Source organism: Pterocles gutturalis, unplaced genomic scaffold, assembly GCF_000699245.1.
Source record: "Pterocles gutturalis isolate BGI_N339 unplaced genomic scaffold, ASM69924v1 scaffold14046, whole genome shotgun sequence".
In the NCBI taxonomy this organism is placed as follows: domain Eukaryota; kingdom Metazoa; phylum Chordata; class Aves; order Pterocliformes; family Pteroclidae; genus Pterocles; species Pterocles gutturalis.
In genome coordinates, this window is record NW_010100551.1 from 31,115 (window position 1) to 45,478 (window position 14,364).

At 51.7% G+C, this 14,364-nt stretch overlaps 2 protein-coding genes across 4 annotated transcripts in view; one reads left to right on the forward strand and one right to left on the reverse strand.

Annotated features, from left to right (window-relative positions):
* Positions 1 to 10,767, forward strand: part of NPRL3 (nitrogen permease regulator-like 3 (S. cerevisiae)) — a 40,638-nt gene extending 29,871 nt beyond the window's left edge. For all 3 annotated transcript variants that reach the window (XM_010080296.1, XM_010080304.1, XM_010080312.1), the window contains 3 exons: positions 4,743 to 4,932; positions 6,074 to 6,266; positions 10,564 to 10,767. In XM_010080296.1, the coding sequence (XP_010078598.1) occupies positions 4,743 to 4,932; positions 6,074 to 6,266; positions 10,564 to 10,729 (549 nt within the window). In that variant the 3' untranslated portion in view covers positions 10,730 to 10,767. The remainder of the gene's footprint in view (positions 1 to 4,742; positions 4,933 to 6,073; positions 6,267 to 10,563) is intronic.
* Positions 10,768 to 12,693: 1,926 nt separating this feature from the next.
* The window catches only part of MPG (N-methylpurine-DNA glycosylase), an 11,068-nt gene continuing 9,397 nt past the window's right edge, over positions 12,694 to 14,364 (reverse strand). Inside the window, exon 3 of the mRNA XM_010080322.1 lies at positions 12,694 to 13,210. Coding sequence (XP_010078624.1) covers positions 12,816 to 13,210 — 395 coding nt within the window. The 3' untranslated portion in view covers positions 12,694 to 12,815. The remainder of the gene's footprint in view (positions 13,211 to 14,364) is intronic.

Consider the following 14,364-nt stretch of genomic DNA (forward strand, 5'->3'; position numbering starts at 1 on the left):
GTGTGTAACCTGCCTCGCCTGGGTAGCAGTGTTGCAGCAGTGTGGGGATGAGCCCACGCCTGCAGCTCAGCTGATGTGACGATATCGTGGTGCTGCTGAAGGGAGGCCCTGTTTTTCCGCTCTCAGGTGTGTGCACACATGCCTTCCTCCCTTCCCTCTTCCCTTTACACTCGAGCGCTGGCTCCTCTCCAGTTTGACTCCATTCACTTCACTTGTTTCAGCAGCCCTCGTGTTCTGCCACGTTAGCAGGTGGAATTAGCTCAGGGGGAGATCCAGCAAGCTGCAGGGCTGGCGCAGAGCAAGGGAGGCACTTCTGCAGCTGGGCATGTCAGTGAAGAAAGCAGCTTCTAGGTTGTCTCTTAGCTCCACTGTGCTGTGTGGTGTCACCCAGACTTGCAGCAATCTAGTGCAGCCTGGGACTGTCCCGAACAACCACCAGTTTAGCTCACGTTGCTGGGGCTGGATCTCACCAGGGTGCGGCCGTGGGGTGAGGAGATCCTGAGCTGATACAATTGGGAAACTTGTGGCTTCCCCTCCTCTGTGCGTTACGGCCTCAGCAAGTTCATCTGTTTCAGAAGAAGGTCTAACAGCTCTCTACCCTGCCCTGAGGAACAAACATGGACTAGCAGGGAGGATCTTTCCCCACGTAAGGTAGGAGGAGGGTTCCTAGGCGAATCAGACATCCCATTTCCTCCCCGCATCCCCTTCACTACAATATAGCTCTTTATCAGAGTGCACACTGTTATTATTATTGTAGTTAGCTAATTCTCCCTTGATGGGGCTGGGATAACTGTGGAAAAAAACAGATGGGAAAGTATGACAGCTGCTGCTGAACAAAATACGTTTAGTTTTTCACTTTTGTTTGAATAAGTCCGGCTATCCTGTTGGGAGTACGGCACCGGTAGATGAGGCCTCTGCCTTACGCATCCGGAAAACGTGCTGTGCTTTGTGTAACGGCTCGGTGGGAAATGAGCGCGTGTGTCAGGGGACGGGAGTGGGAGGAGAGCTGCATGCAAATCCTGAATCGCAGTTGTGTCTTCCCAGCGACGCGCTGCGAATGGGACTGTTCTGCTGGGCATCTGGAAGGCATTAGGAGCCACGGGAGCTTTTGTTGGCAGAGGTATGGAAGTTGTATTAAGGTGCATTTGTATTCAGTGGGACTAGGTAGAAAATCAGGGTTTTTCTGTGTGGCAAGTTAAAAAAATAGGGCTTTCTAGGCCTAAACGGAGGGAACGGCTAAGCGCTCTCAGCAAAGTGAGAATTCAGAGCTGTTACATAATGATTAAAATGGCAATATCAGACAATAAATGTTTTGTCCTACATTACTAGGGGTCTTCAGAGTCTGTTTTCTGTAAAATAGGGAGAAGTTCTAACAGCTGATCTGTTTTTCACAAAAGTGTGGTTTGACACCACAATGCATTCCAATACAATTGGCTTTCTAGGCCTGGGAAAGAAACAGCCTTAAAGAATCCTTGCAGGAAATGCATTTTATTTAACGTGTTACTCAGGAGTTTTACAAGTGCTCCGTTTGACTCCCAGAGGGAAGAGAAAAATGAATGGGGGATCTTGTCCCTCCATGACCTGGGGCTGAGCTTTCTTCTGACCACCCCAAACTGCCCAGATGGGCTGACGTATAGCACCCGTGTTCCCAGAAGCTTCTCTGCTTTTGTCAATAAGCACAAAGCCGTGTATTGTTACCAACGCCTTCCGTGCTGCCCGGCATGACAACACGCTCTGACTTCTCCCAGGGCCCGCTGCGCTGCGAGGCGGGGGAGATGGGGATGGCCTGGGCTGATCTGTGCTGGCCGGGGCCGATCCGTGCCAGCCGGAGTGGTGCAGATGCTGCGGCAGACGGGACCCCCTCAGTGCAGACTGGAAAGAGGCAGCGTGGGGAGGCGGGAAGGATGGAAGGAATATGGATGAAATTTAGATTTGATTGTTACTTAAATTAAGCAATGAAAAATGTTTCCTTTTATGTTTTTGTCACGGTGTTCGTGTTTCAGCCAAAAGAGGCCGGCTACGGCTTCCTGCAGTGCCAGATGATGGCTGGGCGAGCGGAGGCAGTCCTGGGAGCGTACCCTCACCTGGGAAGCTGCTCCCAGCCCTGCCTGGCTTCGGCAAGGAGCCCGGCTAGTCAAGTAGCCTGAGACCAAGGACAGAGAGAACCCTGTGTTGCTGAGGGAGGAAGAGCACTTCCGTCAGAGCTCCAGAGGAGCAGATGGAGAATGGATGTAAGCTCAGTGTTCGTGCCCAGAAGGCCAAGCAGCAGAACGTATTAGCAAAGCCTCTGCCAGACCTTGTCTGTGCAAACACTTGCTGCTTTGGGGAAGAAATAGGTTTAAACCTGGAAAAAGTGGAAATGGCACGAGGCGCGTTTGCAGCGATGGCACACAGTGGCGCCGCTTCGGGTTTTTCGTAGGACTAGATTTTAAGAGGTACCGAATTCCCGCTGAAGCCTAGCTCATAGATACTTGGTCAACGACCATTCTTTCTTCTCTAGAGGTGATCGTTCAAGCTCGCTTCAATATGGAAGAAGGGTTTTCTCTAGTTCTGAAGTTGATCGCAGCCTGTCTCCAGCCCTCCCTCTGACGGCACAGAGGCGTTTGGCAGCTGTTGGCCGTCCAGTGTTCCAGTTGTGAAGCTGTAACACCGCTGCTGCCTGGCCTCGCGTTCCACTGCGCCGTAGCTGCTGGCTCAGGGTGGCTTCCTGGATGTGTGCACAGGAGCGTAGAGGGGAAGGTCCATGTGCAGAATTAGAGAGTGTTGGATAAGACTTTCCGCACGCATGGAGCTGTAAGGAAAGCAACTGGCTGTTTTGTAACTCATGAAACCACCAGAGTGACCAGTGGAGGCTGGTCTGGGTCAGGCCCCACGCGGCAGATTGTGCGGGGCTGGCAGAGCCCGTCCTGCTCTCTCCTTGGATTGCCGTGGATTTTTCCAGGGTTATTTTGTGCTGTGAAATGTGCAGACCTCTTTCATTTGATGTGAAACTAGCTCACTGGACATCGCTGCGTGCCAGCAGGTTGGAAATTTAAGTAAAATATATGAGACATCTTTCCACCCAGGCCTGCATCTGGAAGGAAGGTTTTTAGGGGTGTAATCACTGGACTAAGCCTCCATTCCCTTCCAGCCTGATTTCAGATGTTAGGAAAACACTATGCATTTGGTATCTCTTGCCAAACTTCCTTTTCTCTAGATTTTCTATTAAACATGTAAAATGAATTATGGCTTTTCCAAAAAAGATATGTTTGAAGGCGATCCCAGATAATAAGTTTTAAGATTAAAATCCATTCAGTCCCTGAAAGTGGTAATCCCTGAAAAGACAGGGTGTGGGTCTGTCTGCAAACAGAAGATGTTTCTTTTGTGGTTTGATAGCAGAGGAGGAACTGAGGATTATAAGATTTATGGAAAAAGGAAAATTATGTGGGCTGATGAACTTCAGTGTGGGGCTTTTATTGAGATTTGGCCTGTTACCCTGATGATTAATCCAGCAGAGAGCTTCCTTCTCGCAGCCTGAGCTCATTCTGTGTGTGTTGCTCTCACCAAAACAGTGCTGGTTGCTATGAAATCCCCAAACAGCTTCTGCCAGGGAATCAGTGTTCACAGAGCTGTGAGCGCTGGCGAGGGCTGCCTGCACTGATATGAAAAGGCTTTTTGTGCAGAAATTCAGACACGATGATGTCTTTCGAATGCTCCTCCAAAACTTCTGAAAACAAGCAATGCCAATGACCTACAGGTGGTTGTCCCTCCTTCTGGCCGCCGCCGTCACATGGCTCTGGGGACACTGTGCTGGAACACGACGGGGTTGTGCGCTTTTGTTTAACATCAGCATCATCTCTTGGTGCTTCTGAAACTCTTGCCTGGCTGCGCCCTAGAAACCCAGGTGCCTTTCTGCGCTGGGCCGTGCTGCTATTGCAGAGGGATGGCGAGCAAAGGGGGGATGTTAACCCTTTGTGTGAGAGGGCACTCCCGGCAGCGGCAGGCTGCTGCCTCTTCCCAGGTTTGTGCTGCTGTTGGGGCTGGTTCTGCGTCACCGCGTCCTGGCAGGGCTCCGGAGCCTCTCCCGTGGTTTTGCAGCAATTTCCCACCTGAGAGCAAACGACTCCTGCTGCCAGGCACCTGCCTTGGTTGCTGCAGCCCTCCCAGTCCCTGTGCCCTCTCCCTGGCTTTCTAGGGAACCTGAACTGGGGGAACATGCCTCCAGGATTAACCCTTTGGGCATGAGTGATGGTCGTGGGCCTTGTGTAGAAACTGGAACACTGCTCGGAGGGCTCGCGGTGCTGGGCCATGGGCATCGGCCTGTGCCTGCGTGACTCTTTTCCCACGTCTGCTCCCTCAGAAGGAACACTCTCCCAGCTTTTAGCACCTACTAAACTTGTTTTGTGGAAAGAGGACAGAACAGCTCCAGGTGGGGTTGTACAGTGTTCAGCTGCTCTGATAGAGCCCGGCTGGGGCTGTGGCGAGGGGCAGGGCGGGGTCGTGCGAGGACGCTGGCGGTGCTGGTCCGTGTTGCATAAGGACACGTTGATCATTACAGGTTTGATTACAGCCTGAGCAGCCACAAAGGCTTTGGGTGTGATGAAAGTGTGTGCCTGGTCACCTTTTTATGATTGGAGAAGAGATAAAACTGTTGTGTGGGGTGGAAAGCATTTTTTATGAATTCTTAGTCACAAAGCCAGCCTAACCTTTGTGCATTGTTTTCCTCCTCTATTTTATTTAATCCCTCCCTTCTCCCTCTGCAGACTCAGCTCATCCAAATGGTGATATGGATGCTCCAACACCGGCTTCTTATTCAGCTCCACACGTACGTCTGTCTGATGGTGCCGCCAAACGAGGAGGATTTCCGAGCCCAAGACGAAGACATGCCCTTTACTGCCAGAGTTGGAGGCCGAAGTTTAAGCACCCCCAACGCTCTCAGCTTTGGTTCTCCAAGTACGAGCACACTTTGCTCTGCTCTTCAGGCTACAACCCACTTCTAGAGCTTCCCTTAGCAATGCCAGCGGTAATCAGGCCTTGGTCACAAGACAACTTGTCTTCGCTGGAGTGCTTGCTAATTATGTCCAGCTCCTCTTAAACGTAGAGCTGGGCATTGATGAAATTTTTAAGAGCTATTAGACCTTAAATTCTTGTTTTTAAAAACAAGTCATGCTTTGTGATTTGCCAGGCTCTCATTTGGTCATGTAAAATATTTTTGTCAGAGATACTTCTATTTTTTTGATGTAACTTCTTACCTCCTTGCTGTACTCCCTGTTCTGCTGGGTGCACTGCTGCTACTGCATGAACTTCGGTTTTCAGGAGAGGAAGAAAATTGTGAGAATTTGTTTCAAATGGCATTGGTTTCTGTGGGCTGTAGAGCCACCTAAGGAGATGCAGAGCTAGCTGTCATTCTCAAAAATAGTTGATTTCTCTTTATGTCTCCTGATTTATTTAATCTCCTCAGTGCCACTCTTCAGGGTGATTCCAGGAAAGCATTTTTTCGAGTATAAATCAGATACAGCACTGAAATCCCCAGGCTTTCCTGCCTGTGCTGGTACGAGCAGCATTCTCAGAACACCCCTGAGGCTGGATATCGGGAGAGATTCTCTGTACAACTTTCAGCTTTACAGAAGTCATGAATTAGGGCAGAAATCTTGGAACGTGAGTCAGATAAGTCTGTGATCTGCTTATTCTGGCTTGCTCACAAGAGGATATTGCTTCTTGGCCTTTCTTTCTGCTTGCTCCCACCTTCTGTGCTGTGAGGCTTTTCATGTTGCCACTTCATGATATTCCAGCAGAGCTGGCTGGGAATTTTCTTTTCAGATGTTTTTTATGGACTGTTTATGGTCTCCAGAAGTACAATTTTCCACATAAATTGATGCCTTTGTTGGAACACTTGACCTTCCCATTGAGAAGATGGCTGTTGTCATATGACTAATTGCAGATACAGGGAGCATTTCGAGAGCCACTTTCTTTGCTCTATGAATCTGAGGGATTGTTTGGAAAGACTGCATAGAAACAGCCTGAATTGATAATCTTTGCATCGTTATGCTGAGCAATATAAAAATTCTGTGTCTCTTTCTGTCTTCCCTGATAGCCAGTAGTGATGACATGACTCTGACAAGCCCTAGCATGGATAATTCCAGCGCCGAGCTGATACCTGGTGGGGACTCACCCCTAAATAAAAGGATGACGGAGAATCTCCTAGCAAGCTTGTTGGAACATGAGCGGGAAGCTATCCTTAATGTCCCTGCTGCCCAAAATCCAGAAGATCTTCGCATGTTTGCAAGGTAGGAAACGAGGAGCGCAGAATGTAATCTTTTTTCTTATCCTTGCTGTTTCATTGAAGGATTCATGTGGACTGAGCAAATCCCATTAGCTTGGGATTTTGAAGGATAAATTCTTCTGGATTTGTTCCCCTTATGCCTATTTCATCTGTGCACATCGATTTTTGACAAAAACTAATATATGTGTCACAAGAACACTTGTTAACAAAGAACCCTGGGTGTGCGAAGGAACATTAGGGCATGTGGTTAGACAACAGGGACTTCCCTGCTTGCCTGCTGGTTTTCCTGCATGCACACATGGTTGGCATAAAACTGCACAGCCTGGAAAAAACTCCTAAGCATGCGAAGCAAAGAGCCAGTCATGCTGGTGCTGTCATTTTGTGTCCGTTGATATTTCCAAGCCAGCTCTCCTTTATTTTAAGGTTTGTAAACTCCATGCAAATATGAGACAGAGTGTCAGACACAAAGACAGCCTGAATGCTTTTACAGCCCATTCTGCAAACGGCTCAAGCTCTGTTTTGCAGAGATGAGCTGCTTGCTGCGTCAGGTTAGTTAGGTTAGTCGGTGGGATGTGAGATTTGTAGCGCACAGTTTTGTTGTTACAAATTTCAACACAACAGAAATACCCAAGATGTGGTTCTGCAGGTGGTAAAAAGCAGAATGACTTCTTCACCAGCCATCTGGAAAAAAGGTGTGGGGGGGAAATGCTGCTTCTTCCTAAGCATTGCAAAACGCAGTGGCATCCCTGGAATGCAATACTTGTGGAGCTGAAAACCACCTGAGGCAAGTGCTGCAGCTTTTCCTGTACTTGCCAGACTCGGTTGGTAATCCCCTGGAAACCTGGTTCTCGCCCTACGATGGATATACACAGCTACCCTAGGGAAACTAACAGCAAGGAAGGAAATATTTTCTTGTCTACAGCAAAGTTTGCAGCTATGCTGTGCTCGGGTATTTTCAGAGCTCTCCCAAGCTTGTGGGTAGTTCCTGCTCTCTGAATTACTCATCTCCATCTCCTGTAAACTGTTCAGAGGAGATTTGCTGATTGAGGGGCAACACTTTGGCCATTTGAGAACTTTGAAATGTTTTTTCCTCGTTACCAGATAAGTCATTACAAAACCAGCAAGAAAGTAAAAACCAAATAATAATTGGTGATATCTTGAGACAGATGGGGGTTGCTCTGGACCAGTTTGGTGGCAAAGCAGATTGTTAAGTTATCCTAGGGAGAGGAAAGGATTTCACAATTGCTCCCTTATCGCTTCCCTCATCCGGGTAAAACAGCTGTTTGAAAGCTTTGGAATTAGAGATGCAAAAATTTACTTGGATTTCTTCATCAAATCAGCTGCCGTAAGCAGGCAGCTGCCTGAATTAGGTTTGTTTTGCAGTTTGCTCATGCACCAGGTTCTTCTGCAGATCCCCAGGATGGCTTTGCTCGGTCTGTTTCCATTCTACTCTAGATTGAAGTCACAACTGCACAGCTTACCCTTACGTCCGCAGTGAGGAGGAGAGAGGATCTGATAAACAAACGGGTCCTGTGGGCAGGATGCTGGAGTGTACAAACAGAAATGTTTATGCAAGATGCTCTTGGTTACCAGTGGCTTTATGAGACACTAACTCAGAGGCTGTGGGTGTATTTTCTCTGTTTTTGTGCCATAAGCCATCAGAGATGAGTGTCTGGGTAAGCGTACTGCTCTTAATGAAAGTGTGAGCAATGGTGGAGACACCGCTGCAGAGCGGATCTCCCATCACCCAGCACTGTTACTGCCCAGCTCTTCGTTTTGCTAACGAGGGCTGTGCTCTGGCAGACAGCTCTGCTGCGCCAGCTGCCTCTCAGAACAAACTCCCGCTCTAAGTGCAGAGTTAGTGCGCTCAATGTACTGCAAGGGCCCTTCGAGAGGAGCCAGCCAGAGGGATGGGTGATTTTCAGCAGAGCGGTGAAGTTCAGGCTGATACATTTTCTTGTGTCTGTGCCTCCGAACGCCTGTTACTCATGGCAGAAAGAGCTCCTGCCTGTCCCTGGCTGTGCACAGCTGGGATTTGCAAGGCAGAAACCTTCCGGGGAAATAAGGAATACTGAAGCTTGGCTCCAGCATTGCTGCATGAACCCTCGTAACGTTGAATGGGAACTGAAATCCCAGTTCTTTCCTTAGGTGCTGCTGGAGGAGGGTTGCTGTGGCCTTCCAGAAGTAAACTTAAGTAGGAGACAGGTTCTTTTTGAGCTAGATCTTTGGTAATGTACACAAAGCGTTCCTCGCTGCACATTAGGCAGTGCTTTTAAAGACAATTTGAGGCTTCACTCATGGCTTCTCTCCCAAGCCATGGGTGTGGAGTCACTTTCAGGATTTTTTTTTCTTGCTCTTAGACTGGGAGATGGAGAGCCTTTAATCCTCTGAGGAAGGCTCATTGGTGGCACCAAGCTGTCAACAATTCTGCTGCATTTTCAAGCAGTGCTGGTGGAAGGGATGCGGCCAGAAAGAAGCTAATTTTATTTGAATGCCTAGTGTGAGATAAGCCTTGGGATTTTTTTACTTTGCTGTTAGAGGGGCAGTTCTTACCAGTTGAAGAGGAGAGAGCAGTGATGAGCAATGGAAAGCAATAATCTTCCATCACTGCATCTGGATCTGGCACTGCACATCTGTCAAGACACATCTGTGCATCCTCAGAGGGACTCACATGCAGTGTCACTGCCCCAAGAAGTCCCATCTCGTGTCCCATTTGGGTCCTATAAATGTTCACCACTCAAAAAGGCGAAGGTAGTGCCCAGCTTGACTGGAGCCAGGAGCCCCAAGTTACAGCTTTGTAGATTCTGGTTGGACTTTTGGGAGAACTTCTTCCCTGGGAGGGCGGTGCAGCCCAGGACAGCTCACCCAGGCTGTGGGGGGATCTCCATCCTGGGCGGGTGTCAGAGCTTGGCCGGCAAACGCTACAGCCCTGGCACTAGTCCTGCTGGAGCAGGATGCTGGACTAGGCTTTGGAGGTGTCTTCCAGCCGGCATTTTTGTGATATTCTTTAATATCCTCTCTAGCTTTTATTGGAGTGGAAAGTATTTCATCTTGACCAGTTACAAATGCAGACACTTTTTGAATATAGGATGGATTTATTTATTGGAAAACTCCTGCTTGGTCTGTGTTGCTGCTGAAAGCCAGGTCGTAACCGTTTGCAGAGCAGCCAGCTGTGCCAGGGGGTGAGAGCACAGTCACAGGGAGCAGCTGTGCAGAAGGGAGAGAATACACAGCTCTTACAATCTTTCTGAAAATCACTCTTTGAACAGTGATACAATTTGTAAGATCTAAAAATGACCATTAATACCTCGGGAATGGTCTGTTTTTGACACACGAGCGCACAAACTCACGCTGTCCCTGCTCGTGGCCACTCCTCGGTGCATGCTGGTTGCCATTGGCCTGGCGAGGGAAGCCCGTTCCCCCAATTTAAATACCCCGGGGAGGTGCTGCGAGAGGCGAATGCACGCCCGGACAGGGAGAGGTAGACACACGGGAGCTGGCCTGTCTGGTGTTTGTGCTGTGGGTACAGAGATGTAGAGATGAGGTTCCACATCCCGGTGCCAGCCGGGGAGCGGGCAGGTGAGCACTGAAGCAAAGGGGGTGTGCGGGGGGTTCCCAGCTCTGCACTGACCTACCGCTGCCTGGGGCAGGAGAGGGAGGCGAGAGGAGGGACACGGCAAATTGGGGAGCAGGGGATCACATGTGGCAGGGGTTCTGTAACTCCCAGAGCCTTGCTGTGGTGCCTGTCACCAAAATTTCCATCTCCCTGTTGTGACTGCTCTGCCTACCCCAAGCTGACCAAACCTCAAGAGGAGTAGTAGACCAACCTGTAGTTAGTTACCAAGCCCTTGGGCTGCTGTGAGGGAAAATAAGCTCTTAATTCTAGAAGCAAGAGCAGGTACCTGGGCCTCTGATGCAGAGCTGCACCAGAGAGGGCAGAAGGAAATCTGCCATGTGCTGACTTCTCCAGGCTTGTTGGCACTTGTTGCTTTCTGGAGTTAAAGCTATGTGGAAAATGGACAGTCTGAGGAAATGCCCCAGGCTAAGAAACCTTGTGCTACAAGGAGAACCTCTGCACAGTCCTGAGGAGGGGAAGGTCCCTGCTTTCCAGGGGATGTCTGTGCTAGGCATGCCCAAGGTAAGAACTGATTTAATTCACTTTTCACACAAGTGAGGGGCACAACCCAAACGCCTGCTGACTTGCATCCCATGGGAGGGGAAGCCTCGAGGGCAGCAGGATCGGTTCCTGCTCTGTGTGCTTGCTTTTCACCCCGTGCCTCACTTGCTCTCCTTCCCCACAGGCTGCTGCACTATTTCCGAGGCCGACACCATTTGGAGGAGATCATGTACAACGAGAACATGCGTCGCTCCCAGCTCCTGATGCTGTTTGACAAATTCCGCAGCGTGCTGGTGGTGACCAGCCACGAGGACCCCGTCATTTCAGTTTTTCAGTCCCTCTTAAAATGACTTTGCTGGCAAAGGCAGGGAACCTGCTACGCTCTTGACCCTGATAGTCTGAAAGAGGTCTAAAAACTAAAGGAGGTGAATTCAATTCCTTCTTGCCCTGTGACCGACAGCAGGTTCTCCCCCTCCGTGCCTCAGTTTCCCATCTGCTCCCTGCGGTACAGCTGAGGCTGGTCTGTGCGAGGACTCGGGGGCCTGCCGCAGGACAGCGTGAGCTCGCTTAGCGGGGAAAACCCAGGGTCACAGCCCTGCCCCTGCTCCCTCCCCAGGGCCGGTGAGAGCGGCCGGGAGCCTTGCACTGCGCTGCGGCTGACAGCACTGCGCCTCGGAGTGGATGCTGGCGCTTCCAAAGGGTGTTCTCTCCTCTCCAGCACCACTGGAGCCTGGGGGTCACTCAGCCAGGAGCACCACTGGTGAGTGGCCTGTCCCACAGCAGAGTGGGGGTGGCCTCTGCGCCAGGGCAGAGGGGGGCTGGCTTTTAGGGAAGATGTCCCTGGGTGCTGGGGAATGCTGTTTGATCATCGTTACCTGGCAGCAGTGAGGAAAGAGGGGTGAAGGGAAAGCATTACAAATAAATGGTTTCATGAATGAGTTGCTCAGGGTGGTACAGAGTGTTATTTCCTCTCCCCAGGATCCTTATTACGAACTATCTCTTGGGGCAGGGCTGTCACCAAGCAGTCAAGGGGTCCGGGGCTTTGCAGGGCTCCCAGTTTTTGACTGTACATGTCTGTCCACAGATGTGTTCATGTGTGTGCAGGGACCCGCAGCAACTCTGCCCTGGTTCCATCCCTCCCCCTGAACATGCCCCAGCTCTGTCGGTGGCCAGTCCCTGCCCGGGTTCGGTTCTGCTCCTCCAGCCGGGCCAGGGGCAGGAGCCACCAGTGCATTCTGAGGGCGGCAGGAGCAGCCACCTGCTCCCCCATCCTGCCTCAGTTCCCCTGGTCCCTGCTCTATGCTGTGTACACAGGGAAGGAGGGGGAGACCTTTACCTCCAGGGTGGCTGCTTCCAAGGGTGGGTGTTACAGACTCTCCCTTACACCACACACGCTGGAGTTTTTCCCAGAGCTGCAGGCCCTCCCAGAGCAGCTTCACTCGCCCCCTAAAATTGGGTGAAATTGGGGGCGGAAGGTGTGGGGGGGGGGGTTGTCACCCTTCAAACTGCCAGGGTGGCTACAGTTCTGCAGGTTCTGCCCTAAATCCTCGAGGTTTTTTTTCCCCTCTGTAGCTCATGGTAGGCTGCAGCATCACAGAAATCTCAGCATCAGTGCTTTCTCTGGGTTGGGGTTCACACACTGGTACATCTTGAACTTGTCTCAGGAGCAGCTGAGAAAACAAACAGAACCCATTCTTGTTCTCTGAGGTGGATGGTCCTGACTGGTAGAGGTTGGAAGGGGGCTCTGGAGGTCTTTTGTCCAAATCTCTGCTCAAAGAAAACGTGTTAGATCAGGTCCCTCAGGAGCTTGTCCAGTGGATGTTTGAATGTCTCCCACAACAGAGATCCCACAGCTCCTCTGAGCCCCCGTTCCAGCGTTTGACCACCCTCACGCTGAAATTTTTTTCCATAGAGCAAATTAGAAGTTCCTGTTTTCCAGCTCATGCCCATCACCTCTCATCCTGTCTGACAAGTCTGCCTCTGTCTTCTCCACCCCCTCCCATGAGCAAGACCCCTCCTTCCCCTCCTCTCCTCCAGGCTGATGGAACCCAGGCCCCTGCCCTGCTGCCCCCCAGGCTCCTGACCGCTCCCCTGCACCCCGTGCTGCTGCTCCTGGGGCCAGGGGCAATGGGAGCAGCACAGGTCACAGCTCTAAACTGTCACCACTCGCCCCCTGAACCCAGCCTGGAGCCCTTCACGAGGCAGAAAGTGGCCTCCAGCGTCCAAACCCAACCCCAGTTCTGGCTGCGAAACCCCCTCCAGTCTGTCCCACAAATACAATTCCCCCTTGCCCCGTGCGTTATCATAAAGTACATTTATTGTTAAAAACCTCCACTCCGCTGTGTTTGCTCATGTTGCTGCCACCACACAACTTGAGGCCATTGTACAGAGAGAGCACAGCTCACGTCCTGGCCGGTGGCACACCCGCAAGGCTTGTCAGCTGCAAGACAAGTGTCCCACCGCTGCCATCTCTCTCTCTGTTTTCTTGTCTACAACACTCACAAATTTGTTTCCTCGTACGTAAAACCTGAGAGGTTTCTGTGCCCACTCTCCCCTGCTGCCGATACCAATCCTGGTTGTGGTCACCACGTCCTGCTCCCCGGGCAGCTCACGGCCAGGTGCCATCCAGATGGCTGCATCCTGAGTCAGGTCCTTTTGGTCAAAAGCCTTATCGATCCCCAGTGCCTGGCAGAGCTTGGAGGGCCCGTTACACAGCTGCCAGTCCTTCAGTGGCTTTGTGGGTCCTTTCCTAGAAGCGCTGCGCAGCTCTCTCATCGCATCCAAACCCTGAAGAGGCTCCAAAGAGCGAAGCAAGACTGCGGCCCCTTCGCCTGCGCAGAACACGAACCATGCGTTAGTACAGGCTGTTTGTCAAGATCTCAGCTTTCAGCCCCACCACCAGCAGAAGCCCCCCCAGCTCCGAGCCTGGGGCTCAGCACAGCCTGACGGCACAGGGAACTGCCCGCAGCGCCCAACCCAGGCTCTGTCCTTCTCTCGGGCCACTTCTCTTCAAGTGCCAGGCTCTGGAGCTGGCCGCTGACCCCCGGTCAGTGCACTCCCTCCCCTCTTCTGAACGTCCAGTGTCCAACCGCTCCGCGTCCGTGCCAGCTCCAGTGCTGACTCACTCTTCCCCAGCCCCACTTCCCGATGTTCCCACCTCTAACTGCTGCCCCGAGGCATGCCAGAGGGCGAGAGGTTTTTCTGATGTCAGCACAACGTTCAGGAATGAGCGCACATATGGCTCAGGTTTGGCACAGCTATCCAAAGCTGCTCCCAAACCCAGCGGATTTATAATCAACGCTGATTACAAGAACTGCAGCTAACAGAGGAGAGGAGGAGCGAGGCTGGATGCTGCCAGCAGCAGGAGGCAGCCTGCAGAGGCAGGCTGGAAACGAGGAACCAGGGCAGGAGCTGCAGGCACGGGGAGCGGCACGGCCTGGGCTGCTGCGGAGGGAGCCCTGGTGCAGGCGTTACCAATTACCAACACCCGCTGGAGGTGTGCCAGCAGTGGGATGACACGGCTTTGGGCGACTGCAGAGCGACAACCGAGAGTGACCCCAACCCTTGGGCCAGGGAAGCTCTCGCGAGGTGGGGATGCAGGATGGGGCTTCACAGTCGCTGGCTGTGGGATGCAGGGCCCTCAGAGCATCACTTCAGCAGAAAAGACCTTTCTAGGACAAGAAGTGAAGGAAAACGACATTCTATTTGCAGATGTGATCTGCCACCCTGCCAGGAGCCTTATGTGACTCCAGCTCCCCGCAGCTGTTGCAATCCACTGCCCTCCCTGATTTTGGTGATGGTGAAGCAAAGATGCAGCTCTGAGCACAGACACTCCCCTGCGATGAGGGTCTCCAGCCTCAGTGGGACATAAACAGTTCCTTGCCCTGTTCCACGGAGCGAGGAAGGTCTTTGTGTGACCCTGAGTGGGCGAGGAGAGAGCCTGGCGAAGCAGTCTGTGTGCTGCCCCACACAACCCCCCTTGTGC